General features: G+C 46.8%; 8 protein-coding genes across 8 annotated transcripts; 5 read left to right on the top strand and 3 right to left on the bottom strand.

The window, feature by feature from the left end:
• Positions 1-393: 393 nt before the first annotated feature.
• Positions 394-3,178, top strand: GL218_00947 (Threonine-tRNA ligase, cytoplasmic; the record flags this gene model as incomplete). The annotated part of the gene is made up of 7 exons (XM_033577394.1): positions 394-1,486; positions 1,554-2,083; positions 2,142-2,174; positions 2,294-2,339; positions 2,389-2,631; positions 2,694-2,909; positions 2,991-3,178. The coding sequence occupies 7 exons, from the start codon at positions 394-396 to the stop codon at positions 3,176-3,178; spliced, it is 2,349 nt and encodes a 782-aa protein (XP_033442082.1).
• A 482-nt stretch (positions 3,179-3,660) lies between these two features.
• GL218_00946 (Protein TOXD) lies at positions 3,661-4,704 on the bottom strand (the record flags this gene model as incomplete). Its single annotated transcript, XM_033577393.1, has 1 exon — positions 3,661-4,704. One exon carries the CDS (start codon positions 4,702-4,704, stop codon positions 3,661-3,663), a length of 1,044 nt encoding a protein of 347 aa, XP_033442083.1.
• Positions 4,705-5,497: 793 nt separating this feature from the next.
• GL218_00945 (uncharacterized protein) lies at positions 5,498-6,743 on the bottom strand (the record flags this gene model as incomplete). Its single annotated transcript, XM_033577392.1, has 3 exons — positions 5,498-5,805; positions 5,862-5,903; positions 5,957-6,743. The coding sequence occupies 3 exons, from the start codon at positions 6,741-6,743 to the stop codon at positions 5,498-5,500; spliced, it is 1,137 nt and encodes a 378-aa protein (XP_033442080.1).
• An 801-nt stretch (positions 6,744-7,544) lies between these two features.
• GL218_00944 (uncharacterized protein) lies at positions 7,545-9,285 on the top strand (the record flags this gene model as incomplete). The annotated part of the gene is made up of 5 exons (XM_033577391.1): positions 7,545-7,985; positions 8,055-8,234; positions 8,338-8,694; positions 8,750-8,840; positions 8,900-9,285. 5 exons carry the CDS (start codon positions 7,545-7,547, stop codon positions 9,283-9,285), a joined length of 1,455 nt encoding a protein of 484 aa, XP_033442081.1.
• A 958-nt stretch (positions 9,286-10,243) lies between these two features.
• Positions 10,244-11,345, top strand: GL218_00943 (Zinc-type alcohol dehydrogenase-like protein PB24D3.08c; the record flags this gene model as incomplete). The annotated part of the gene is made up of 2 exons (XM_033577390.1): positions 10,244-11,008; positions 11,064-11,345. The coding sequence occupies 2 exons, from the start codon at positions 10,244-10,246 to the stop codon at positions 11,343-11,345; spliced, it is 1,047 nt and encodes a 348-aa protein (XP_033442078.1).
• Positions 11,346-12,048: 703 nt separating this feature from the next.
• Positions 12,049-15,024, bottom strand: GL218_00942 (Spindle pole body component alp14; the record flags this gene model as incomplete). The annotated part of the gene is made up of 3 exons (XM_033577389.1): positions 12,049-12,075; positions 12,134-14,722; positions 14,794-15,024. 3 exons carry the CDS (start codon positions 15,022-15,024, stop codon positions 12,049-12,051), a joined length of 2,847 nt encoding a protein of 948 aa, XP_033442079.1.
• A 2,203-nt stretch (positions 15,025-17,227) lies between these two features.
• Positions 17,228-18,752, top strand: GL218_00941 (Nuclear distribution protein PAC1; the record flags this gene model as incomplete). The annotated part of the gene is made up of 3 exons (XM_033577388.1): positions 17,228-17,265; positions 17,342-17,507; positions 17,562-18,752. 3 exons carry the CDS (start codon positions 17,228-17,230, stop codon positions 18,750-18,752), a joined length of 1,395 nt encoding a protein of 464 aa, XP_033442076.1.
• A 1,752-nt stretch (positions 18,753-20,504) lies between these two features.
• Positions 20,505-24,290, top strand: GL218_00940 (Extragenic suppressor of kinetochore protein 1; the record flags this gene model as incomplete). Its single annotated transcript, XM_033577387.1, has 4 exons — positions 20,505-21,173; positions 21,236-22,666; positions 22,718-23,392; positions 23,514-24,290. 4 exons carry the CDS (start codon positions 20,505-20,507, stop codon positions 24,288-24,290), a joined length of 3,552 nt encoding a protein of 1,183 aa, XP_033442077.1.
• Between the last annotated feature and the right edge of the window lie 2,985 nt (positions 24,291-27,275).

The following is a 27,275-nucleotide window of genomic DNA, read 5'->3' as shown; positions in this document are numbered from 1 at the left end:
TGAAATATGAGAATATGGAATCATGGATGTATATAGATGATAATATTGATAAGGATTACATCCTTATCAACATTTGATATATTGTACTTTGTAGCTATGCGGGGCTGGCGGGGTAGAGGGGCTTTGGTGGGCTAAATAATATTTTACCCTGGCAGCTAGCAGCTGGGAAGCAACCTGCGCTTATGTATTATGCCATTTATACAAGTTAACGCTGTTAATTTAATGTTGTTAACAGCGAATACGGCATTGCTTCTGTTATTGGTTGTGAATTTGTGACTCAACCCAACTTTTCCTCAATCCTTTCCATTCCCAAGTCGCAAACCCGCAAACCCGCACACTTAACTTTACACTGCTCTACAAAATACTCGACTCCCCTTAAAATAATACGACAGCATGGCTGACGCCGGGTCTGGGGATGTCAAGAAGGTCGTAGTTGGTGGACCAAAACCTTCGAAGAAGGATAAGAAGAGTAAAGCAGCCGCCGAAGATGTTAGCTCTGGTCCCCTCGAGATGACACCACCGCCTGATTTCCTCAAGACACGCCTTGACTTGTTTGACCGTCTAAAGAAGAAGTATGACGAGGACATTGCCAAGAGACCGCGAGAACAGATTACAATCACCCTACCTGACGGCTCTGTCAAAATTGGAACGAGCTGGGAGACCACACCTGGAGAGATTGCGAAGGGTGTGTCGAATAGTTTGTACAAGCGCTCTGTCGTCGCTAGAATAGATGGAGACAAACTATGGGACTTGGAGAGGCCTCTGGAGCAAAGTTGCAAACTCGAATTGTTAACCTTTGACGATCCTAAGGGAAAGGAGGTATTCTGGCACAGCTCGGCCCATATTCTTGGCGAGGCTTGCGAGAGGAGGTTCGGCTGTTCCTTATGTATCGGGCCCCCGATCGATGATGGTTTCTACTATGAGATGGCCCTACCCGGTGGAGGTGCTGTCCAGACAAGCGACTGGACGCCTCTAGAGCGTATCGTTGGAGATATTGTTAAAGAGCGTCAACGATTCGAACGTCTTGAGATGACCAAAGATGAGCTGCTCGAAATGTTCAGCTATAACAAATACAAGCAGCACATAATCTCCACCAAGATTCCCGATGGTACTTCTACTACAGTATATCGCAATGGTCCTTTGATCGATCTTTGCCGTGGGCCGCATGTGCCTGACACTGGCCGGATCGAAGCATTCTCCATTATGAAGAACTCGGCATCATACTTTCTAGGATCTCAGGAGAACGATTCCCTCCAACGTATTTACGGTGTATCCTTCCCGGATAAGAAAAAGATGGCAGAGCATAAGAAATTCCTAGAGGAAGCAGCCAAGAGAGATCACCGAAAGCTCGGTAAAGAGCAAGAGCTCTTCATGTTCCACGAACTCTCTCCCGGTTCGGCCTTCTTCTTGCCTCACGGTACAAGGATCTACAATACGCTTCTCGCATACATCCGAGATCAGTACCATAAACGTGATTATCAAGAAGGTTTGTCCATTACCGACCCCTATCCTCCCTCTTCTTTCAATCATGGTAAACTAACTGCGTACATCAGTCATTACTCCTAACATTTTCAATTCGGAGCTTTGGAAGATCAGTGGACACTGGGAGTATTACCAAGAGGACATGTTTGTCATAGATCTGGATAAGGAGAAATGGGGCCTGAAGCCCATGAATTGCCCGGCCCATTTTCTCATGTTTGCTCACAGTCCCAAGGTATATAGTCAGCTGCCATTGCGTCTCGCCGACTTTGGTGTCCTCCATCGGAACGAGGCGAGCGGTGCCCTGTCAGGCCTTACTCGCGTCCGTCGTTTCCAGCAAGACGATTCCCATATATTCTGCCGACTGGACCAGGTCACAAGTGAGATTTCCGATTTGTTTGATTTCCTCTCCGAGATGTATGGTCTCCTGGGATTTACCTTCAAGCTTCAACTATCTACCCGTCCCGAAAAGTTTATGGGCCAAATTGAAACTTGGGATAAAGCTGAGAGCATGCTAAAAGAGGCTCTTAACGGGTTTGCGGCTGGTCCCAGTGGTGTGTCTTGGACTCTCAATGAAGGAGATGGTGCCTTCTATGGACCTAAGGTAATCTTTTAAGGGGGTTCCGCTCCGATCATGTACAGTTTTGCTAACTATGCTTCAGATTGATATCAAAATATTAGACTGTTTGAACCGAGTTAGTGTACCTACTTATTCTATCTTATAGCTTGGTCGCAGCGCAAAGCACCGCGTTTCGCTTTCATTTCAAACCCCATGTATTACAAGCTCAAGGAGTCGAGCTGACCGTATATTTAGGAGTGGCAATGTGCTACAATTCAACTTGACTTTATGGGCCCCGAGAGTAATATCCCTTATAATTGTATTGCATATTCGTTGCTAACACTTGCTAGACTTTGGTCTCGAATATGTCACAGCTGAGACGCACGCTGCAAAACCCAAGCAGGATGAGACCGCTACAGAGGAGGCAGGAGCTAAAGCAAGCGAAGTTCAACCGGGTAACGCGGCCCCGGCGAACCCGGGCACAAGTGAGAGTGGAGCGAAACGGGAGAGGGTAATCAAGCCTTTGAGTCCCGGTTGCGCACGTCCAGTTATTATTCATCGCGCTATGGCGGGATCTATAGAGAGATTCATGGGTAAGAATGTCGAACGTCGGGGAACATGAAGGCGATTAGACTACTTACGTTTAATTATTTAGGTATTCTCATCGAGCACTTTGCAGGAAAGTGGCCTTTCTGGCTGAGCCCGCGTCAAGTGATGGTTATCCCAGTCGGAATGGGCTTCATGTCATATGCACAAGAAGTTAGGGATATCCTCAAGAAAGAGAGGATATTCGTCGATATCGACACTAGCGGAAACACGCTTCCCAAGAAGGTGCGAAGTGCACAGCTAGCACAGTACAACTTTATATTCGGTTAGTATTTCATCCTATCGGAGTTATTAGGACTATCTGTTTTGAGTCTACGTGAATACTGACGCGATCGCAAAAATATAGTTGTCGGAGACGAGGAGATGAAAGGTCGACAAGTGAATGTACGATACCGAGATGATACATCTACCCAGGATCGGGGTAAGCCTGTGCCTCTAGATGAGGTGATCGAGAAGTTACGAGGACTCCAGGCCGACCGAGGCTCATATAATCCCTTCCCATCAGAGAAACAGGCAAATAAGAAGGCGGCATGAATGAAGGCTCAGATTTGTTAAGTAGATGCCGATAGACTAACGGACTATTAAGCCTAAACCGTGCGGGATGACCAAAATAAAAGATAATTCAGAAGCTGCTATATGCCGAGGATGTATTCTATTTTCTTAGGATGCTATTCCTACATAGACTTTTTACATACATAGATATCCCTCCTAGTTTCAGGTGGTATTGTGTTAAAAAAAATATGGCGGTTGTGTGGTGCGGTGTTTGGACATAGATCAATACTGGTGTTCTGCAAATGTCATCTAACCTAGTATATTCCATAAGCTATAAGTTAGCTGACTACCAGCAGGACAAGTAATAAAGTCGCTATGGCATGACCAATATCAGACTAGTATATCAAAATTAGACCTTCCAGTATAATGTTATTAAATCTACTATCAACATAAGCTAATGTCATTGAAGCATGACTGATATCTAGGATTCTATCTATATACGTGGTCTCCCTGATCTCTGCGGCCTATGAAATCTTATAAACTAGCTTCTCAGCCTTGACCTTACTCTCTTGTTGCTCTTGGAAGCCAGTCAATATAGTATCGAAGCCACCAAGCTCTCTCACCTTGTTGGGCTTGATTTTACCGCTGGATAGTAACTCCGGGAGTATCGTCAAGTACTTCTCCCACATGGCCTTGTCTTGCGGAGTTGGCTCTCCACAATTGTCAAAGGTGCCGTATTTTATAGGACGCCCGAATACGGTGTAGACAATTGTGCTTTCTAGCTTGATATTCTTATTCTCGATCTTCTCCCTGATCTTATCTACAGCGAGGATAGTGACAATATGTCCGCCTTTGGTTGGTGATAGAGACTTTGCAACGGCCTCTACCGTGCCGTTCTCGCCGATGCAATCGAAAGCAAACTCGAGCCCGTCGTGCGTGAGTTTCCGAACCTGCTCGGGCCAACTAGGATCCTTGTAGTCTATGACGGCATCGGCACCTAGCGACTTTAGAAGCTCGTGATTCTGGGAAGATCCGGTAGCTATCACGAAGGCGCCGGCTAGTTTTCCTAGTTGGATAGCGTACTGGCCGACGCTTGACGTACCCCCGTTGATGAGGAATGGAAATGCAGTCTTAGCCGGCTTGCTCGGCTCAGGAAGTTTTAGCCTCCCGAACATGGCTTGTACAGCAGTTGCAAAGGCGAGCGGGATCACAGCGGCATCTTGGTAGGAGACATTATCCGGGATTAGGTATACCAGGCTTGCCTCGGTGGCGACGTATTCAGCAAATGCTCCTCGGGGCGGATTGGTGGATGATCCAAAGACAAAACCAGCGATACGCTGTCCTTCTCGCCAGTGGGAACCGTTTGTGTCTTGCACAGTACCGGCAAAGTCACAGCCCAATATCCGACCAGGATGTACGGACAGCATGCTCTTCCAATCTGTTGGGTTTTGAGCTATGTAGTGGGCTTTGACCAGGATTTCTCCTTGGCCAAGTTTTGGCACATCTATATCCTGGATCTTCGCCGTCTTGCCCTCAACGACGACTAATGCTTTCATTTTTGATGCCATTGTTATCTTGGTGGTTGATAACAACCGTCTTTGTTGTGCTGTGATGTATCGTGTTAGATTTGTACTGGCGAAGAAGATAAAGAATAAAGGGGATAAGGGAAGTCAAAGGGGACTTTTATGGGTGAAGTTAGTATGCCGAGGTATAATTATGTAATGCTCGATGTAATATAGCGAAAATCATTACGTACCTACACCATATCTAAAGGGGGCCTTATAGATTATAGAATTCAGAAAAGCTCCGTAGCGGCTAGAACACTTGGGTAGTCCTAGGTATTTTGGAAAACTTATTATTGATGTCATTTTCTTTCTTTTATTATTAAGTTTATATCGAGGGAGGCTTCTATAAACGTTTGAGGGTTAAGATGTTTAGATATTCCATGGAAACTTAAATGCCAGGTTTTCTGTATAGCAGAGGCTGTATCGGAATATAATCGAACCGGGAAGTCTCTTGATCCACTTTACGGCATGCATTTACTTGGTTTAAATGGCTTCTAACTCTTCACTAGATAGAGGCGGTGAAAGATTGTTATTATTGTTACATCAAGAAGATCTATTGCTTCGATATGATACGTCGATGAATCGTAGTATATATCACTTATACGCGGAAATATATGTGTTACATATTACCTAATATTAAACTAGGCAAATATAATTCCCTTAGTCTGAACGATTTATAAGCTCAGTCTTTGTAATCCTCATTCCCTCGTCTATACATTTAGGCCCTTAACAAGTCCTATCCCTATTTAGTATAGGAGTAACTTAGGAGAGTATAGAATCGTACGTATCTATCGGACTACTTATAGTAATTCTGTACACTCAATCCCTTGAATTCGAAAGATGTTCCCTCACGCTTGTCGAGAATAGTCTTGTAATGCACATCCTTAACTCGTGCTCTCACGTACTCAGTTCCGGAGACTACTGGCTTATTCGGGTCTTTGTCTTCCGCTGCAATGAGCCCAAGACGGTCTAGCAGCGGAGATGGGACAGTCTTCATGGGCGTATTGGCGCCAGGCCTACTAAAATAGAGTAAACCAAGTCGTGGAATGCTGATTTGATCTTTCGGCGGCGTGACCACACGATGAATAGTTGACTTGATGAACCCTTATAGTCAGGTAAGCTTGGTGCATAGGTAACCGATTTGGAGAGTTGATATTTACCGTTTGTTAGAAACGTCAAAGTGTCCGCCGCGTTGCAAGTGACTTAATACCTCTGGGTTAATATAGAGCTATACGCAGCGAAGGGGCTGACCTACTACCACCCTCTACGGGGCTCACATATTTCCACTCTCCCTCTGGCGTGCGTATCTGCAACCCGGCAACATGTTGGGAGAATAGTAGAGTCAAGCTGCCAAAGTCGGTGTGACCACCCTTAGAGTAAGCTTGGGCTTTATCCCATTCCTCTTGACTTCTTACGTTGTAGATCATGTACCGGAGGTGGTCGTCTGATTCTTCGTCATAAGCGTGTGCATCTGCGAGGTAGTTTTCTGGAAGTTCAAGAATGATGGAAATGAGCACGAAGAGTTTCCGGATTACCTTATCGAACAGATCTCTATGAAAAGATGCAATCTCGTCCCAGTTCTGCTCAACAATCCTGTGCCTCCCGACGTTGTCAAAAGCCGGAATGTTTTTGGGTATATTTAGCATTTCCACGTTCTCCTTGACTCCCGTGTCGCCAATCCAACGTGAATTCTCTCTGTATCCGAAATATTCGCCTTCAGCAAAGTTACAGGGAAACCGTCTCTTCTCCTCCAAGGGCTCCTTGAAAAATGTATTTCCGATGCTGAACTGACGAAGAACACGCTCATCATCAATGCCCGTATTGACTACGGACCAGAAGCCAACTTTAGTCACGGCATCATAAAGTTGCTTAGCAAGCTCTTGCTTGCCGCCGGGCTCGTCAAACCGCGACAGATCGATCTTGGGCAGTTCTGCATATTCAAGATTCTCTGAAGTCTTAGTTGGCCGAGTCCACGGTTTCACTAGAACTTTGCTATCATACAGCTGGCTTGCCGCTGGCGTCTCGATGGCAATAGGGGCCATACTGATTGACTCAAAGAATATTTTATAATTTCTTTTCTGGACGGAGATATTTCCGTAGCTTAGTCTGATTAAGATAGTCTTGTCTTATATCAACCAAGCTATATATACTAGACGTTGTTTTCTATTACAACATTTAGTCAAACTAGTTAGTTGTAAGTGCTCTTCCATAGAGTATAGCGTACGTCTTTTAATGTGATTGGTCAACTTCTCGTGGGATGGTTGCGGGGGTAGTTGCGTGCTTTGTGTTCTCATCGACCTCATCGCAGGCGTGCTCGGAAACCCATCAATGAGATTAGAGGAACTACCGGAATACCTAATAGGGCCCCAAAATTATCGGATGCCCCTCCGCAACCTCTGGTTTCCCGCGGTAGTTGATGGTAGACCTCGAAATGGGGGATACCGGAGCCCGATTGACCCCTTGCAATCGCCACGGAGGTCACAAGTGATAGAAATTAACTTGCTATCTCCGTTAACTATTACCAGGGCCTGGAAAATAGAACTAACTGTAGGGGGTCTCTAATTCCGACGTACGCTCTTATAATGTGGTATGATAACGCAATAAAGGTCGTGCCTAGCTTAAGCTCGGCAAACCGCCGCCAACCCCTTGACGTCGTAATTCGGGCCACGCTCATCTATCTATGTAAAGGCTACTGCCGCCGAATCGGCTGACCACTCTTTTCTTGTTCCTCAAGGCAAGCCCGCTTGCCCGACACTGCACCGAACGGAGGTTCCAAAGGAGAACCTGTTATACCTAACTCTGGTATAGGCTGTTTGCATACTGCCGTCCTAGCAAATCCCGACATGGCTTCCAGCAGTAGTAAAGTCGACATCAAGGTCGACGACACGGCAGTCTCGAAACGTGGCATCGGAACCGATGTTCCTATAGATCAGGACGTATCCGGCGCCGACTTAAAGCTCGAGAGGACTGTGATGAAGAAGATAGATATGTGGCTAGTTGGCTTTTATTCATTGGTTTACGTCTTTAGAGTTATCGACTCGTCCAATTATTCAAATGCAGCTATCATCAATCTTGAAAATGGTACAGGTATAAAGAAGCAGCTAGGACTGAGCCCTTCCCAATGGGCCTGGACATTGTCTATATTCTCCTACAGCTACATGATTTTTGAGCCCACGAACACCCTCGCGATGAAGGTATTTTCACCTTCGAGATGGATGTTTGTACTCATTCTCGGCTGGGGTATATCTGCCTGCTCATCTGCAGCAGCACAGGACTTCACAGGTGTAAGTAGCTACGGGTTCTCTAAGCTTCGAAGCCATTCACCTTGTAGACCCTAACATATATGTACATAGATGATGTGTGTTCGGTTTGCCATTGGGCTGGCCGAAGCTGGGTTCTATCCCGCCGTATTATACCACATGGCCTTTTGGTATAAACCTATCGAAATGCCACAGAGGATTGCTATTTTTTACTCGCTCGGTCAGCTTTCTCCGGCGGTGAGCGGCCTGCTTGCTTATGCCATTGGATTCATGGTAAGCAGCTCTATCTTATATCGTCTTATTTATTGTCACCTAGCTACCTGGATAATTGTGCTCTTGTTTAGTGAGCATAATTACTGACGATCTTATAATTTAGGACGGGCTGGGTGGTCTTGCTGGTTGGCGATGGCTTTTCTTGATTGAAGGTTTGCCTGCTATTGTGCTCTCTGTTGGGGCGTTATGGCTACCGGACTATCCCGAGACAGCTCTGATGCTCACGGACGAGGAGCGAGACTTTTTACAAGACCGTCTCGAGAAGACCGCCCCCTCGGGAAGGAAAGGGTACTGGGATTTCGACTCGCTAAAAAAGCTTATCAAAGATCCTACCTTTTATACGTTTACATTATATTGGATCTGCCATGGAGTCGGTGGTTTTGGTATTGGAACAGCGTTGCCTACTGTCATTTATGAACTAGGATTCACTACGACGTCCAACTCGCAGCTTATGAATATTGTAAGAAGATGAACCTGGCTCCAGCCCAAGATTATATCTAATATGTATATTACAGCCTCCTTACCTATCCGCGTTCCTCTTCTTGAACATCTTAGGTTACTTTTTGCATAAAAAGACCATCAGGCCATGGACTACTGCCGTTACGAGTGAGTATACCTAGAGTTAACTACGGAATGTATTATTATGGATGCTGATAGTTTCGTAGTTGAGTCGACTATCATTGTTTGCTATATAATCCTCTTTACAGTCCGCAACGCGGTGGTGAGGTATATATTCTTGATTGTCGCCGTCTCGTGCGCGGGCTCGGCATATCCAGTAATATGGCCGGAGCGTATTCGAGCTCTCAGGGGGACAGTTGCATCTGGGTTAGGTATTGGGTGGACGAATGCTATGGCGCAATTCAGCGGTATCGCAGGCCCGCATGTTTACAGCACAGTGTTTGGTCCCTCGTACCATGTGTCATATGGAATTTGTCTCGGGTTTTTGAGTGTGGGAATCGCTGCAATCTTGACTTCTTGGTGGCTTGTGTGGCGGGGGGACCGAAAGAAGCAAGTAGAGCAAGACCAAGGGGGTGAACAGTCAATCTTATAAAGCTAAATGATGCATAATGGTACTAAGCAACCTTACGAGAAGTATACAAAGTAGGCCTATGTAATATATCTTATACAATAATATGCAGAACACAGTGTCGGGGTTACCTTGGCATATTTGGATATCTTCATAGCAGGTAGGTAGTGACAGCAGTTGAAATTGTGAGCCAGAGGGAAAATCCAGGGCTATAATATATCATATGCTAATATGCAGTTGTTGAATGTTGCACGTCAATACTCGTATAAATACAAGATGCGGGACAGGTTTAATAAAATTTTAAATTTTTTTTCTTTTTTTTTCGCGTGGCGGGCGTGTGAGAGACGATGGTCGGGATAAAGGCCGAATGAGGAAGTGTATGCATATCAGTGTGTCAAACTTGATAGGTGCTTGTATGTAGGCATGATCTGACTTATATCATACTATCATACATATCTCTCCATCGATTCATAGTGTACATACATATATGATACATGTATGATATACTTACATACATATGTTAGGTTAGGTATTGCAATGTAGTATTTTTTGGGTTGTATTATAAATCAACACGGCCATGAACTCCGTATCGGGATTGCAAATATTAATTTGCCTAACCTAGAATTTTACCTAGGCATGTGGGACCTCACGAGCTCATAACCAAGGTTGGTATCCATAGATACCCGTCGAAAAATATGAATCCCGTCTACATCTATGATATAAAGCTAAGTCGTAGCATCGGGGGTAGACCCGTTTAATACTTAGCCATAAACGCATCAAGACGTCATCCCTCCTTAACATTTTCGACTACATCGTATACATAAACTGACTTTACACCCAGAAAATAAACAGAATATATCTGAAGGAGTAACCTAGAAGTTTGACTCTCACCTTTCGTTTCTTAACGTATCCCCGCCAGACGTCAGCCTATATTCTACTAGAGTTAAAATCTGAGCGATAGTCGACTTCGCGTGATACAACAATGGCGCCAAATAAGTCTCTTATTTTCAAAAAGGTTCCTACTGGTTTTCCGGTTCCAGGAGAGCATCTCGCCGTTGAAGAGCGGTCTATTGACCTCGATGCGGCCCCTCCAAAAGGCGGCCTGATTGTTGAGATACTCTATGCTTCTTTCGACCCCTATCTTCGCGGTAGGATGCGTGATGCTGGTGTCAAGTCTTACTCGCCGCCTTTCGATCTTAACGGTCCATTCTCAAATAGCACTGTTGCCCGAGTTCTAAAGTCGGACACGTCGGATTTTAGCCAAGGAGATATTGTGTCCGCATTTCTTCCTATTGCCGAGTACGCCACAGTTCCTGATGTTTCTGCTGCCAAGGTGCGCAAGATCGACAACCCACATAATCTCGATCTTGGCATGTTTCTAGGCCCCTTAGGCATGCCTGGCTTAACAGCCTATTCGAGTCTTCATAAGATTGGAAAACCAAAGAAGGGAGAAACAGTTTTTGTTAATTCGGCTGCTGGCGCTGTTGGGCAGGTCGTGGGTCTAGTCGCGAAGAATGAAGGACTTAAAGTCATTGGCTCGGTTGGCTCTGATGAGAAGCTAGATTATATCATAAATGAGCTCGGATTCGACGGTGGTTTCAACTATAAAAAAGAGAGTGCATTCGATGCGCTTAAGCGCCTTGCACCCAACGGAATTGATATCTACTTTGAGAACGTTGGTGGAGACCAGCTCGATGCGGCTTTGGAGAATATGAATACCCTCGGACGAATTCCAGTTTGCGGAATGGTACCGTCCCCCCCTTACCCTTTTTGATAGCTTGTCTGTGCTAACGAACAAGTAGATTTCGGGATACAACTTGCCACCTGACCAAAGATATGGTGTCAAGAATCTCTTTCAGCTTATTGCAAAGCTCATAACGATGCAAGGTTTCCTTGTCGGACAACCTGAATTCGGGCCTGCATACTTCGAAGAGCACCAGAGACAAGTTCAAAAATGGATCGTAGAAGGATCTTTCAAGGCTAAGCTTCACGTCACTGAGGGCATCGACAAGGCGGCTGAAGGGTTCGTGGGAATGCTTAAAGGCGATAATTTTGGTAAGGCCGTCCTGAAAATTAAGGATTAGCCTATAACCATCTTGTCATTTGTATGTAGAAGTCTAGCTTGTAGGCTAGAGACGTAGCTTGCGTACATACCTATGACTTCTAATCGATCATGAATCAATATAGTGAGTGTACTGATTGTAAGTAAAGCGGAGATATTAAGGCTTGGCTGTGAACTATTAATCATTAGACGAATGAGTAGCTATGCCTAGCGAAACGTACCATAGAATGATATTTAGAGTATCACCGCCCTCGCGGTCGGATGAAGTCATAAATTAGTCTTACTAACGGCTTGAACAGTCGACCGTCGACCTTTAATATAACAATTTTATGATTAGGCATATCTTGGTATCTACAGCACCATCTCTATTTCTACATGTTGCGTGTGAATAGCACGGGTATAACTCCAAACAAACTATTTGGGAGATGGGACGGTGCAAGATGTTAAACCACATCCCGTATTAAAATCTAATAGGACTGAATGACCCCCCTCCCCCCTTTCAATCCGTATAAATGCACCCTTATTTTTAATGACGAGGTAATCGAGTCTAAACATAATTATCATGATATTTCTGAACGCTTAAGCAGCGAACGAAAATAGACTGGGGTATGTAATCCGACGCCAGGAAAATGCACCCGATGACGCACCCCTGATCCCTCTTTTGGACTCGTCGTCTCCTAACAAACGCCATTTCCTGATGACAAGACACTTGAACAAGCCCTACTTCACGATCGGCTGAACCCCTGCTTCGCCTGGGATTGATTAGTTACTACTCTTCGTATTAAGCGATGGGATACGTTTTTAGCTTACCTTCATCTGCTCTATTCTTGCTTTGAGTTGACTCGTGACTTCTGCTGCCCTCTTCCAATTCTCGGCTCCATTACTACCGGTTCCGGCGGCCATCGAACTCGCGGCGGACCCGGTGTTGTGTCCAACCCCTTCGTCTATTGCTGCGCTCCTAAAGCCACGAGCAGGGCTCCCCCTTCCACTTGAACCACTGCCATATCTTAACTCTGGACTTAACTTGCTCCTAGGGTAGTTATGTGGTGCGTCACCGTTTTCCTTCTCTTCTGAAAATGTGCTCGCGAAGCTCATTCTGTTTGTCCTAGATCCCGGGTAGTTTGTGTTATCACGGTAGATGCCCATGTCATCGGGAGTAGGACTTGTCATTCCCGGACTTCCAATGCCACCAGAGACGCCAAGCCCCTCCGCCCTACTGAGTGCACGCTTGAGACGTTCAAGCTCCCGCCGGAGTCTTTCATTTACTTGCTCGGCTGCTTCTGCGTCACTCCTCGCTCGTACTAGCTGAGTCTCTTTGGCCTTAATGCTAAGAACATCTCTCGTGTGGTCCTCGATAAGCCCGGCGTTGTGATTTTTGAGCTCTTGCACTTCTGACATGAGCTTGCTTCGTTCGTGTCGCATATCATCTACCTGTTTAGTGAGCCGTTCATTTGCCGCACGTAGTTCCTCTAGTTCAGCACGCTCTATGGCTGTAAGCCCACTTGACGGAGGTGGCGAGGGCGCCGAAGATGTTACGGCGGGCGTGGTAGGTTTCGCTAACGACCGTGCTGCAAGACCACCTCTTCCGAGCCCGACTCGAGGTTTTGGCTGTGGTGGTGATGCCGGGGCCTCCTCCTCTTCTTCTTCCTCTGGAGGCGGAGGGACAGCAGTGGCTGGCGCTCTTCGGGGGGATGCGATGCCAGGGGCGCCGAGGCGTCTTTGCGGTGCTTTTAACCCGGACAGGCCAGAGGACTTGGGCATTCCAAGCTTACTGCCCGGGGCGGCTCGAGATGTCGGTTGTGGTGCGAGGGAAGCGGGCTCTTGTACGACCGGCGCGGCTTTCTTGGCGGTCCCGGCGGTCTTTTTGGTACCGCCACCTACCTTCTTTGGACCACCGGGTGGACCCCGTGCTGCCGGAGCTGGGGCTGGTTTCGGCTTGTCTTTGGCTTTAACCTCGGCCTTCTCGAAATACTCCTTGATTTTAGTTTTTCGTATATCGTCTAGGCCTTCCAGGTGAGGGTTCATGGCACGTTCACCAATAATCTTCATGACTGTACCCAGAACCTCGGCACCACCGGACCTCAACCCTTCGCTACCCTCCGCAAGTAGCTTCTTCGCAGCTTCTACAATACTCGCGACTTCTTGCTTGTTCGGCGGATCCCGGGTTGTTCTAAGACAGCGGACAAGAAACTTCATGCTTCCCTCTTTTACCTGAGGGTTCTTGTGGGGGAGAAATGAGAGAATTTCCTCCAAACAGTCAGACAAGCTTGTCGCCAGGAAGACTTGGTCTAGTGCAGCCCCTAGTGCGTCTGCAACGGTTTGTTTTTTCTCTTTTAAACGCTCCATGATTGGCGTCATGACTACTGACCGGTATTTACCATAACCTTTTCGAAGACCCTTTGCGAGTACTTCGATACATTGAGCCGCCTGGGTGACGACGGCAATATTGGCGTCTTTCATGCACTTCGCTAAGCCACGGTTAATCTCGTTGAAGTCACCATCTTTGATTCTTGGTACGTTGAGTATAGCAAAGAGCGACTCAAGAGCCTCTTTACGGTCCTTCCATTTCGAAGATGCAAGATTGTCATGAAAATTGGCTGGAACTTTAGATAAGACGTCTTGTGGCTCTGCAAGATCGAAGGCATCAACTTCGGCTGGCTCATCGATTCCATCATCGTCGTCCACGTCCTCTTCAGCCCCAGGCGGCGGAGCACGAGCCAAGGCTGCCTGTTGAGTTCGTAGAAGGCGTTCCTGTTTTGGCGGCGGCTCTGCTTTAATCTTTTCAAACTGGGCTTCTAGATCAGACTGCTGTGTGGGTTTTAAATCACCCCAGAACATGGGTTTCATGGCGTCCCTCAGCCATCGATAAAATTCAACAGCTAGATTGGTTGCTTCGGCTCGCACATTCTTGTCCGCATGTCCAAATGCTTTAGGGAGGATTTTAAGGACCGGCTTTGGGTCGGCTATCTTGCAGCCGTAGCTGTGGAAGATGGTCGTGAGGGCTGCTAAAGCAGCTGCGATGACCTTGGGTTGCTTCGCAGATACGGCCGGGAGGATATCCTCAACAATGGGACCGGCGGCATCGAGCTCGATAAGAAGCAGTAGGGCCTCAACCGAGGCGGCTTTGGTGGCAGGCCTTGTGGACACAAGGCCTTTCTCGACGATGGGAGTGACAACATGGCCACGTGAACGAACGCAACATTCCTTACCACCGAACTTAAGGAACGCGCAAAATGCTGCAATACCGTCGGACTGCGCGGCAACGTTTGAATCCGCGACTGCACCCTTCCACAAACTCGGGTCTTGGTTGAATGGTCGAAAAGCTGGATCATATTCGTCGGGAGTGATTTCAAATTGCTTTGCTGCTTCTTCGTATGCCTGCTTACGAACTTTCCAAACCTATTCGCCCGATATTGTTTTAGTACCGAGGCCGGAACAAAGAGGGGGGGATATGTGATGATGGCACGCACCTTGTGGACCCATCTATCTGTTAATGGAAGAGAGCTGTAGTCAGGCTCTCCGTCCGCCATATTCACGACTGGACAGTTACGATCGACCGTCGGCGATACCGGTGTGTTATGTGCTTTGCGATTAGGGGTGGGTTGAGTCGACTTCCTTCGGGCGCGACGATGCGATAAAGTCGAGGCTACTCTCTTGATTAGTTTTGGTAGAACTGGCACCTTGAGGAGACGAAGACGCATTTTGAGTGTAGAGGTTGCGAGAAGCGTGGCGAGACAAAGAGTTTAGGATGGAGTTGAGAGAAGATCAATGCGTCTTCCTCATCTCTTGTTCCCCGTTTCTCGTCCACCGTGCTCCGTCCCTGGCCCCCAGTTCCTCACCTCAGGCTCCAAGTTCTTCGCGAAAGCAGCTGCTAACAACAGATTTATTGCTGTTATTGTAATTGAGGCGCTTAGGAATTCGTAGGGCATGTGGGAAAAGGAGCGGGTGAATGTCTTATGTAGAGACGTACAGAATTTGTAGGCCTCGGGTCATGGGCCAGGGGAACACGAATGGTTATAATGAAGAGGCAGAAAGATTAGACATACATTGTTTTCATGGGATAAGCTTTAGAGTTGAGCCAATCAATATAGGTATTTAATATATTAAGCTCTATGTTTACTCTTTCCCACGGTTCACCTGGTGGAAACTTCAAAGACTTGGATGATTTTGCGGGGAGCAATCTTAAAAAAATGTATGTTTTGTTGAGGCGATACACAGTATATCGGGTATCGGGTATAAGGTACGTAACGGTAAAGGTGGCGCTTGCTTTATTTGAAGTTTGGCCCTCTTACTGTTTAATGAGAGAGGTATATTAGAGAGATCGGACTGTAGAGCGTGGGATTTCGAACGTTGTAGGGCGCAAAATTGGGACATGCGTCTTTGAAGTTGACGATGACGATAGAAGGTTGTTGCTTGTCAATTTATTATTATTCTACATACGGGCAATCGATGTCTTAGGTTATGTATATAAGTATACATTTATGTATCTACCCGATAGTTTATTGGCCGGATACAAAAATAAATACTGGGGTACCGCGCTTGACCTGTTGACGTAGCGCTTCCTGGTGCTATTAGATCGGGCTAAGGTTGTCATCGGGGCAACTACCTAGTATTTATTTGCATACACGTAAGTATCTCATAAACAAGTCATTTTGGCGCCGGTATTTGTATAGTCATACCCTTATAATAATTATCCTATTTAGTCATAATTTCCAACATGAACTCTGGACAGTAAATAGAAACAACATTTAGATTCAATTATTTCGTTTTTACAAGTTGAGTATTTACGTATCTAGTTAAGGTTAATCATGAGGTATCTTTAAGCGAAGCTATTGCTGTAGATTTTATGTCTAAGGTTGTCGCATTGCATAGTACTTGCATAGTACGCCTTGTCGATAAATAGACATACCTAGGCATATTTATGTACCTAGGTATGTAGGTAAAGATCGAGAGGTGTGGCTTGTGCTCCTCTGTTTCCCCGGAGGCCGGGCAAAGCCATGTGGCTTCGCATGTCTTGTCGGGTCTCCATCTCCAATGGGCATGCTTCCCTACACTTCTCTAGAATGTACCTCATATCTACCTCTCGATGTTTGTACATTACCTAAAGGTAGTAATGGTACCTAGGTAGTTAATGCATTACCAGAACACATCAAGAGACAAGTTAATATCTAAGATTGTTGTCTTCCTTATTTTTTCCCCTTCCCATCAAAAGGTCTTAGAAGCGACAAATTGACGATCGTACCTTTTCCTTCACCATTCCGACATGTTGCCCCGAACGTAGACGAACGTATCTACTTGATTGAATCTGGATTTCCTCCCTTTTACGCATTTTTAGCGACAGCTTCAATTATATTTCTTCTCCCCGGCGCAACCCTAAATTATGATCCAACCAAGTCTCGGCCTATAACTTCCTATTAAACGTTTCGATCCGCCAACCCGCCAACCGACCGACTTACCTAACTTCTATACCTACGTCAATACCTACATCGCCTTTTCCCCTACGCTATACTCTGCCTGGTTGACTTTTCTACTGGTTCTCCCTCGCGGGTTGCCAGCAGTTCGTCCACTGTTTGGCCCTCGTGTCGTTTCTACTTTTGGTACAAAGCTTCATTCAATTTGGCCTAGGAACCCTTTCCGACGTCTCTTGTTCCCTGGTAACAAGCATAAACAAGGCTTTGGTGGTACATTATTGTCGTCTATACGCCTTTGTGTGAGATTATCTTCTGAGACTCCGACGCATTGTGTGCGGGCAACTACACTCTTTGTTGCCTCCTCGTTCTCTTGACTGCTACTTATAGCCCTTCTGAGGTTATATTGACTACCCGCAACCTCTCTAAAGCATAGAACTTTCATACTTTTCCATTACTACGTCCATGAGCAGCCTCGCGCGGTGAACTGGACAAAATGAGCCAAATTCTGACCCCTCGACAAGCTGAAGAGCTGTATGTTTTCGACCTCAGGTTTCCCCCACTACTTAGAGGACAATGAGATAATAGATGATGCTAACTTATATCCTAGACATAAGGCCATTATTGCATACCTGTCGTCGAACAACCTGCCTAACACGGCAGCTGCCTTAAGAGAAGAACTGAACCTTGGTGACACATTTGATACTAATACTTCTAAGAAATATGAAGGTCTTTTGGAAAAGAAATGGACTAGCGTTGTGCGATTACAGAAGAAGGTATGGGATATGAAGTCCCCTCTTGTATGCTGCCGCCCCTACTAACATGTCTAGATTATGGAACTAGAGTCGAAAACGGCTACTCTGCAGTCAGAATTGGATAATGCGACACCTACCTCTCTATCTAAGCGGAATCAAGACCCGTCTAGTTGGCTCCCTCGGTCTCCGCCACGTCATACCCTGGAATCTCATAGGGGCCCTATTACCTGCGTCGCCTTCCATCCCGTCTTCTCTTCCTTAGCTACGGGTTCCGAGGACTATACGATAAAAATTTGGGATTGGGAGCTGGGAGAGCAGGAGCGCACAATCAAGGGGCATACAAAAGCAGTGCTGGATGTGGATTTCGGTGGTCCTAGGGGTGGGACCCTTCTGGCGTCGTGCTCGAGTGACCTAACTATCAAGCTGTGGGATCCTTCCGATGAATACAAGAATATTAGAACTTTACCCGGGCATGACCATAGCGTTAGCGCCGTTCGCTTCATCCCGTCAGGTGCAGCGGGTGCGCCAAGTTCTAGCAACCTTCTCGTATCTGCTTCTAGGGATAAGACGTTACGTTTATGGGACGTGACGACGGGCTATTGCGTCAAAACGATACGAGGACATGCAGATTGGGTCAGAGATGTTTGTCCATCACCGGATGGCCGTTATCTTCTATCTGCCGGAAATGATCAGACTGCTCGCCTCTGGGATATTTCGCTTGCTAACCCTGAAAGCAAGCTGACACTCGTCGGCCATGAACATACAGTCGAGTGTTGCACTCTCGCTCCTCCATCAACCTACCAATATCTTGCACCACTTGCTGGATTGAAAAAGCCGCCTCCAGCATCGAGCACTGCGGAGTTTATGGCAACAGGTTCTCGAGACAAGTCGATACGTATTTGGGATGCGAGAGGCAACTGTATTAAGACCCTTCTCGGACACGATAACTGGGTAAGAGCATTGGTATTTCACCCAGGTGGTAAATATCTCCTTAGTGTCTCCGATGACAAGACGTTACGGTGCTGGGATTTGGCCCAGGAAGGAAAAAATGTGAAGACGCTCGTAGATGCGCATGGTCACTTTGTGTCCTGTTTGAGGTGGGCCCCAGGCATTATACGCGAGCCTGTGACAAACGGGTCAGGCGAAGGTCTGAATGGCACATCTCTAAATGGCATTGCAAAAGCCGCGGCTGTTGCCGATGTTCAAATCCGGTGTGTTATTGCAACTGGGTGTGTGGATTGTAAGTTGAGAATTTTTGCCAACTGAAACCACCAACACGGTATGTGACAGGACATGAAAGGATGTGTCGTTCTGGCGTCACTTTGGCGATCTTAGCTTCCGTTAAAGCTCGAGAGCTTTTATGGTCGGAGTAACGAGGTCTCGAAGCCAAAGGTTGGGGCGTGTATCTTCAGATGCTGCCTCGGATATTGTTGCCGTAGAAAACTGCAGACACTACAAACACGCCGTTCTTCGAGGCGGCACGGGAAGATGACTATAAACAAGCTTTAACCCTATGGATCTGGGAGATTAAAGGACGGGGCGGGCGGGCTGGTAGGGAGGGCGAACTTGATGAAGGGAAGAAGTAACGAGATTTGTTGGCGTTGTTAAGTCCAAGGTTGGCGTCATTTTCTGTGGTGCTATTGCATCGTTCAGGCTGATCAATGGTCGCGACAGCACCGTAGATATGGAAGAAAATAGATACCCTATTATTGCATACCGATAAGAGACTTGAATATACGATCTAGCATTGAGCTAGTTTATTCTCATAATTCTCATATTGTTCTCACGTACATAAAAAGTTGAGTTCTTAACCTATAATTCAACTCCTTCTATTTAGAAAAGAGATGTATGTTTCTAAGATTGCCCAACCTCATGAGGCGCATACAGTAAGACAGTGAGTATAGAATACTGTATTTGTACCTACATACCTACTAAACCGCCTACAGAGGTAGTATGCAGCGGGGTCCTAGGCGGGTCGCGCAGCTTTTCGTTATGTACAGTGTGAGATGATGTACCTAAGTGCACGTACCTCAACTTGTACTACCTCCATGTACGGTACCTGGTGTAAACACATGCAAGTATGGGTGACTAACATATAATATCGTGTATCAAGCATTGAAGCAGGCATGCCCGGCCTCCGCAGTTCAAATTCCCCGGCCCAAACCCAAGAAGTGGGAAATTCGAGACTTATCGGCCTAACACTTCTTTCTTACTTACAACTTCCAATCTATTACATACGTATCTTAACCCCATTTTTATCTAGCAGTATACCTAGGTAGGTATGTAGCTTGATCTTTTACTTCTATCTTCTTCTCTTCGTCTAGCCACTTCTCCTGCTTAACTACCTCTTAGAGGTACCTTGCTCAGCCCTTCCCCTCCCCCCCTTCCCCACCAAGCCATTCCCCTTTATTACTTTGACTCTTAACAGCGGATTAAGACGGGGTGGACTCAAGAAATCCAATTACCATACATACCTCCTTACCTTATTTAGCTAAACAACAAGCGCCCGAATCCACAATCGCTGCCTGATCATATCTTTATTTTCTATCCGCATCTGTATCTTGCCTTTGGCATACAGACATCGAAATCTGGATTAGCAGTATTTTGCAATTGGTTTATGTAGTTTAAGGGGTTCCAAGGTGCGAATTAAAAAGTACCGGACCAAAAACCCGACAATCCCATTCCATTTCGACGGATAGAACCGACCGTCGGAAAAAAAAATAATCGAGAAATTTCCTGCTTGACCACACGTGGGAAACCCACATAACCTATACCGGTGACGATATCACAATTCGTTTCGCCCTTATTTTTCCCCCGCGCGAGCCACCAAACTTGGATCCGATCCGACCAGACCCGGGTAAAGGACAGGCTTTCGTATGCCGAATCCCACTCCCTGCATCCGCCGTCTATCTGCACTCGCATTCACTTCGACACACGTACCTCTACTCTCGCCAGTCCGGTGCCGGTGCAGCCCTGCCGGCGCAGTGACATAGGGCGTCGCCCCCATTACGAATCGACATGTTCTGGAGATTTGGCGGTTACGCCAATATCTCGACTATCGATACTATTCTCGATAAGCCTGACTTCCAACTCGAAGATCTGCTTGATGAGAGCGACCTGATCCAGGAGCTGAAACAGCACAACACTAAGCTCATAGAGTATCTACGCGAGTCCAAGGTGCTCGAGAAGCTCCTCGAATATGTTATCACACCGAAGCTTGAACCTGTAGAAGTCCCCGAAGAGGAAGCCAACGAAGATGAGAAGAAAGGCAAGTCTAGGGCCCTATCTTTTGGCCGCCCGCGTGCCTCATCAAGAACAACTAGTGATGGAGCCGAGGAGGATGAGGCTGAGAAGAAGAGGAACAGATATGCTTATGTTGCCGCTGAAGTCCTCTCGTCCGATAATTGGTCCATCTACGAAGCTCTGATGGAAAGCCACCAACTTCTGCGTAACTTTTGGAATTTCCTCAAACATCCGTCTCCCTTAGATCCCCTCCAGGCGAGCTATTTTACTAAGGTTAACGAAGCCTTGTTCGATAAAAAGACGGAGGAAATGCTGGATCTTTTGAAGTCCCTTGACGATGCGGTCCCTAACATGCTACGTCATGTCGACTGTCCTATGATAATGGATCTCCTACTCAAGATCATTAGCCTCGAGAGAATAGAGAATGGCCAAGGTGTAGTTGAGGTGTGTTCAGATATCCAAAGAGATAGCACGGTATATTGCTAACATGAACCCGCTGGAACTAGTGGCTTTACGGTAAAGATGTCATGCCGACGCTGCTCTCATTTCTTGGGCCGGAGCACAGTCCTGCTACGCAGACGTCTGCCGGCGACTTCATCAAGGCCATCATCACTGTCTCCGCCAATGCCTCGCAGAATGAGCAGGCCTGCATTGGTCCGAACGAGCTTACACGCCAGCTAGTATCCAAGCCTTGTGTCCAGAAGCTAATTGGATACATGCTTGATGGTGGGAATCCCCTTACTGTAGGCGTTGGAATTGTCATTGAGGTCATCCGCAAGAACAACTCCGATTATGATCCGGATGTTGGCCCCGATTCGAATGCCTTGCCCTCTAGTCGCGATCCTATTTATCTAGGTACCCTGCTTCGGCTCTTCGCCGACCACGTCCCCGCCTTTATGACAAAAATTCTCAATGCCCCAGCATCTTCCCAAAGGCAGCGGTTAGATTCCACCTTTGGAGAGAAGATCGAGCCTCTTGGTTTTGATCGGTTCAAGACTTGTGAGCTCATGGCTGAACTCCTCCATTGTAGCAATATGGCGCTGCTCAACGAAGTTGGTTCGGAGCAGGTAATCGCGCTTCGAGACGAAGAACGCCAGCGACTACGAGTCGAGGGCCGACTTGCAACAAATCGTGGCGAGGAGGTGCAATCATCGGAGGATCTAACTATGCGCATGCGCCACTCCTCTCCAGATGATGCCCGTCGCCTAGAGATCACAAACGCCTCCGATGACGACGGATTTGAGGAGGTTACTCCATTGAGTGAAATGACGGAGGATACGTCGCATGAGTTTGTCAAAGCCGAGGACGAAATTCCTACCGGACAAGTCTCGTCATTTATGGATAGGGAGGATGACGATTTCGTGGAAGAGCCTCTTAGCTCTCCAAGGTTGAACGTCCATGATAGTAAACTCAATGAGCAACAATTCGAAAATCCCGAGCTCATGGTTGCGCCTCTCTCCCCGAAGAAACCGACCGCTACTCAGAAGTCAGTGCAAGAACAAAGCGATGCTCCCGCAGCCAATCCGCAGCCGTCACAGGTGTCCCAAACAAGCACAGAGCAGCACCAGGTAAAGACAGCAGGTCAAGAGCATAATGATGGGCCTTCTGTGTCAATTGACGTTCAACCACTACAGTTCCGAGATTTACCTAGAGAGTCTCCTGGAAGCAACTCCGAGGCCATAGAAAACTCTACTACCTCGGTAGTTCAGACAGGAGAGAAGTCTGTTGTGAACGATGCGCCTATAGAAAGTGAACTGAATGTAGTTCCTCGCGAGCCTTTACAGCCAGGGTCCGAGAATGCGGGCAGTGTTCCCGCTGTTCAAGCCCATCAACCCGAGTTGGTTCTATCTGAAAATGTAGAACAGCGCCTTGAGCCAGTTGTCGGCGATTACCTCAAAATGCAATTTGTGGAACATCAGGTTGTGCCAACGATACTAGTGAGTGATCTTAAATGATATCGTTCATTCTAGGAAGCTAATTTTGAATAGTCCTTCTTTTTCAAATATCCCTGGAATAACTTTCTTCATAACGTTGTTTATGACATTGTCCAACAAGTGTTTAATGGCCCTATGGATCGCGGCTATAACCCCACTCTGGCAATATCATTATTTGAAGCTGCCGATGTTACCAACGCTATTATTAACGGCCAAAGGTCCAGCGAGCAGTCCCAAGCTCGAAATAAGACTCGGATGGGTTATATGGGTCATCTGACACTTATTGCTGAAGAGGTGGTAAAATTCACGGAGCGGAATCCACCAGAGCTCCTCTCGGAGCTTGTCTTGGATCGAGTCATGAGCCAGGATTGGATTATGTATGTTGAGGGTGCCCTCGCGGAAACAAGGGAAAGGGACAATGCCATCCTTGGGGGAGTTAGGCCCGAAGTTGCTATGAGCAACAGGACGCAGATGGGTGGCAATAGCCTGGGTGGCATGGGATTGTCAAGCTTGGGACTTGGTGGCGCTCAGGGTGGTGGCTCTAACGCGCTTGCTGAAGCTGGGTTAAATGGCACTGGGGGTAGTATGGAAATACAGGATAATGGCAGCGGGAGCAGCATCGGACCTTTCAGCATAAGCTCTGGCTTGCTATCGGGATCCGGCTTCGGCAGTTCAAGCGACGAAGAAGAAGACGAAGCAGAAGATAATGAAGAGGATGTTAATAACGAGGTAAATTGTCCCTGGCGCGATACGATTCTCTTTGGTTTCTTATGATATATCTCACCTCAACAGCCCATGTGCGAAAATGATCATGCTATTGAGTCAAACGCATTTACTAATAGTTGAATAGTTTCGCGCCTACACAGATTCATTGAATGTAGCTTCTTCGGCATCAATGGATCCTCCTTCTGTTCCGCCCCCGCCTCCACCACCGCCGCCACTAAACATTCCTCCATCACGCGCACGTCTACAACTGGCCGCGAGGCTCGCGATGCACCAGAAGAATTCTGGTGGCTCATCGACACAGTCAGGAGGGGTAGAGGGTAATCAGGAATCAGATGAGACCGTGCTCGACAGGGAATCTGAAAGCATCCTCCGCAATCCTTTTGAGGACGACGGAGATGATGACGTAGATGACGAAAGTGACGACGGCCTTGCCGAGGATGATAACAATGCAGAGTCTTGGGGTGCGGGGCCATCTAGAGGGAGCTGGTGGCGAGGAGCTTTGCGACGAGGTAAGGAAAAGTTTGGGGATGGTAGGGATGATTCCGACTCAGAAAAAGATGAGCAAGCTAGAGGGGACGAAGAGGACGAGGAATTTGGGGATTTTGCGATGCCCGAGGTCGACAAAGACGGCAGCAATGAAAAGGGTGGAGTAATCGTAAAGCCACTTCCTGTTCACCCGTCCTCCCAGAGTCAAAAGGCGTCGGCTTTCACTAGCCTCTGGCCGTTCGGGTCGAAGGATAAGGAGAAACAGAAAGTTAAAGACAACGATGTACCGGCAGAGAGTCCGGTGGAGGTTACGGGTGAGATTACGGGCGACGATGGAGAAAAGATCAAGAGCACGCATGAAGCAACTCGAAGAACAAGCATTGAAGACCCCGACGATGAGGAGGTGGTTGTCTAGGAGCCGGCGTCTGAAACGGATGAGGCTCTATACGATGGCTTTGTCAATGTTCCTCATGGCTCAGATGAATGATACCCCGTAATCAATATTGCGAAGATGATGGTCCAATGGAGTCGTGGGCCTTACTTGTACCGCGCGATAAATGGGATATGGCAACGAGGATTATCGGGCGCGTTTGTATTATATGCGGTTCTAGAAATGGCTGTTTGCATGTTTTACGGGTTTCTATCCTGTACAGTAAGTAGTCCGGAATGGTACGAGATTATGGATGATGTTCCGATATGATAAATTTTATGAGAGTACAGTAGATGGAGGAAAGCCCTCGGGTACCGATGCTACGAGCCCACGTTGACTGGACCTTGCTTTTCCAAGTCAGGATTTAAGAACAGATAAAACAATCTTACGATGAATGCCATACAAGTCAAGCTGCTGTTGGCTTGGATGGATTCATTGGCGCAGGCGTGGATGACACGGACTAAGTAGATCGCAACGTGTATTGATATACATAGGTAGGTTAGGTACCTACATCATACCTGGGCGATGAAACCTGGGCGATGAAACCTGGGCGATGAAACCTGGGCGATGATCTCATGGCGTTTTATGAATACGGCGTGGCATTGGGTAGGTAGATGCGTTGATCATAAGGGATATTGAGGTTGATAGAAGCTAAAGAATAACAGTTAGGTAGTTAAGGATTCGCACCTGTTAATGCCTTTCTTTTAAGGATCTGAGGATTTATTCGAAGGAAAACCACTGCGTCGGCCGAGGGAAGATGATTGGTGACGTGAGTAGGAATCAAATCCTTGAAGATTCCGAAAGACCCTTAACCTAGAAAGCTGAGTTCTAGCTTATGTTAATCAACCTAACTGGGATTAGATCTGGCATAGGTTATTCTTATTTTTAGCACAGCTAACATGCCGTGTACAATTGGGGGCCTTTTGACTTTATATCTCTCTGGGAACTCCGGCTTACACCATATTCATTTCTTCATAGTACGTCAGCCCCAGCCTCAAATCGCAGAAGGATTATGTATATATGTATTTCAATTGTTGATCGTAGCTAGGATCTTCCTTACATTCCTTACATGGCCAATATGGCTACCTGCAGAGAGTCTGCCGGATCCCCAACATTTATGTCTTTAGAAGAATCCTATAATCCAATGTTCGCTTCACCCAAAAATGGGTAGCTAAATAGTAATATCATGCCCTTTCATTTCCATATCTTGTATCTTAATCTCTTTTTCTCGCTCTTTTGCCATTTTAATGTCATACCATCTGCGACTTAATAGAGCCTGCGTGAACCCCTAATATAAAAGGCTCTCTTTACTATAGTTAGCAATTCATTTTCAGAAGCGGAACGCATTCGCTGTCTTATGTACTCTTCCTATATTACCTCCCTTCACCTCTAACGATGGCGTACCGGATAGGAGAAAGCTTCTTAATACTGTCTTCGTCCGATTCCTCAGACGAGCTATCTGAACCCCGACCGGAAAGGGTAAATCGCGAGCCCCGTGGCTTGCAAAACAGAGCAAATACCACGCTCAAAAAGAAGAACCTTTTCATTAACACTTCATTTCCCATAAATAAGCCAGATAACCAAAGTAATGCCGGGCAGCTTCTAAGATCTGAGGTGGCTAACGCTTTAGGCATTGACGCGAGGTCTCTTCCTCAGCCGTTCTATGGCTTGATACAGGATTATGACGACTCTAGCTCTGTATATTCCGGTTCGAGTAACATTCAACAGCTTCTGGATGGATCTAAGCCAGCGGGAAGAGAAGATTATGTAGGCTCAGTCTCTGACTATTTACCCCCAGTTGATACTGCCGAATGGAGGAAGTCAATGGGCGACTTGGTCGAAAAACGCCTTAGTGCTGCTATGACCAACATCCTCGGGGTTGAAGGTGGATCCATGCCTCTAGATGAATCGTTCCTAGATCTTGGGGGCAACTGCCGGAAGGCTAGAGAGCTTCGAACGGAGTGTATGGACGCTGGTCTAGCTATTAAGACAAGGGATATCATGAACTGCAAGACTATCGCCGAGCTTGAGACGCGTATAACGCCGCTTGTCCCACGTAAACTTTCGAAAAGAACGACCCAACCCACGACTGTTAGTCTAATCGAACCGGAGTCGCTAGAGATTCAATCGAACAGATATCAATATCAAATACCAGAATATTCTCAACCTCCAGCGATCCCACCCAAGGCGGCGGCTAGATACTCCCTCGTCCAACCACAGCTAAGACATACAATATCCAGGAGACGTTATTCTAGAGTTGAGGAAATTATCTATCAACATGGTGATGTCTCGAAGGCTTCCATGCTCAAATCAAAAGCTGGACCATTTGAGGGCAGACTCGTGGCATTTGTCACACTGACAGGCTGTGTGGTGGACGGGCCAGATGACTGCGAAATTAAACTACAGAGCTCTTATTATACCACCAAGCTACCATCTATTAGAAAAGTAGTCGAGTCCCAGGTACCGCCAGGTCTTATTCCTAGCATCTGGATCGTGTTAGAAAAGATGCCCTTAGACAATTCGGGTAATATTAACCGGAGAAAGCTACAAACATGGATTCAAAACGCCAATGACGAGATATATCATCAAGTTTTGTCCATCGACTCAAGGGCGAGTTTAAGACGGCCCACAAGTGTAATTGAAAGGCGCCTCCAAAAGACGGCAAGTAGAGTGCTGCAGATGGATCAAACTGGCATAGGCATGAATATGTCGTTCGCAAGCCTGGGTGGCGATGAGAAAGCTGCAAGAAAGTTTGCGTCTAAATGCGAATCTCAGGGTATTCGCCTGGATACAGAAGATATCATGCAAGCGACTTCATTAACCCAACTTGCTGCCCTCGCAACAACGTCAAGTAAGTCGCATTCGCGTAATATAGACGGTATTTCGGTAGATACCTTCGAACTCTCACCTATGCAACGTTTATATTTTCATACCTCAATGAGTAGGGACGTTTACCAACGAGAAGCTAGG

This window comes from Daldinia childiae (genome assembly GCF_008694065.1).
Source record: "Daldinia childiae strain JS-1345 chromosome Unknown Scaffold1, whole genome shotgun sequence".
NCBI classification, from domain to species: domain Eukaryota; kingdom Fungi; phylum Ascomycota; class Sordariomycetes; order Xylariales; family Hypoxylaceae; genus Daldinia; species Daldinia childiae.
This window is presented reverse-complemented; position numbering and strand designations above follow the sequence as displayed.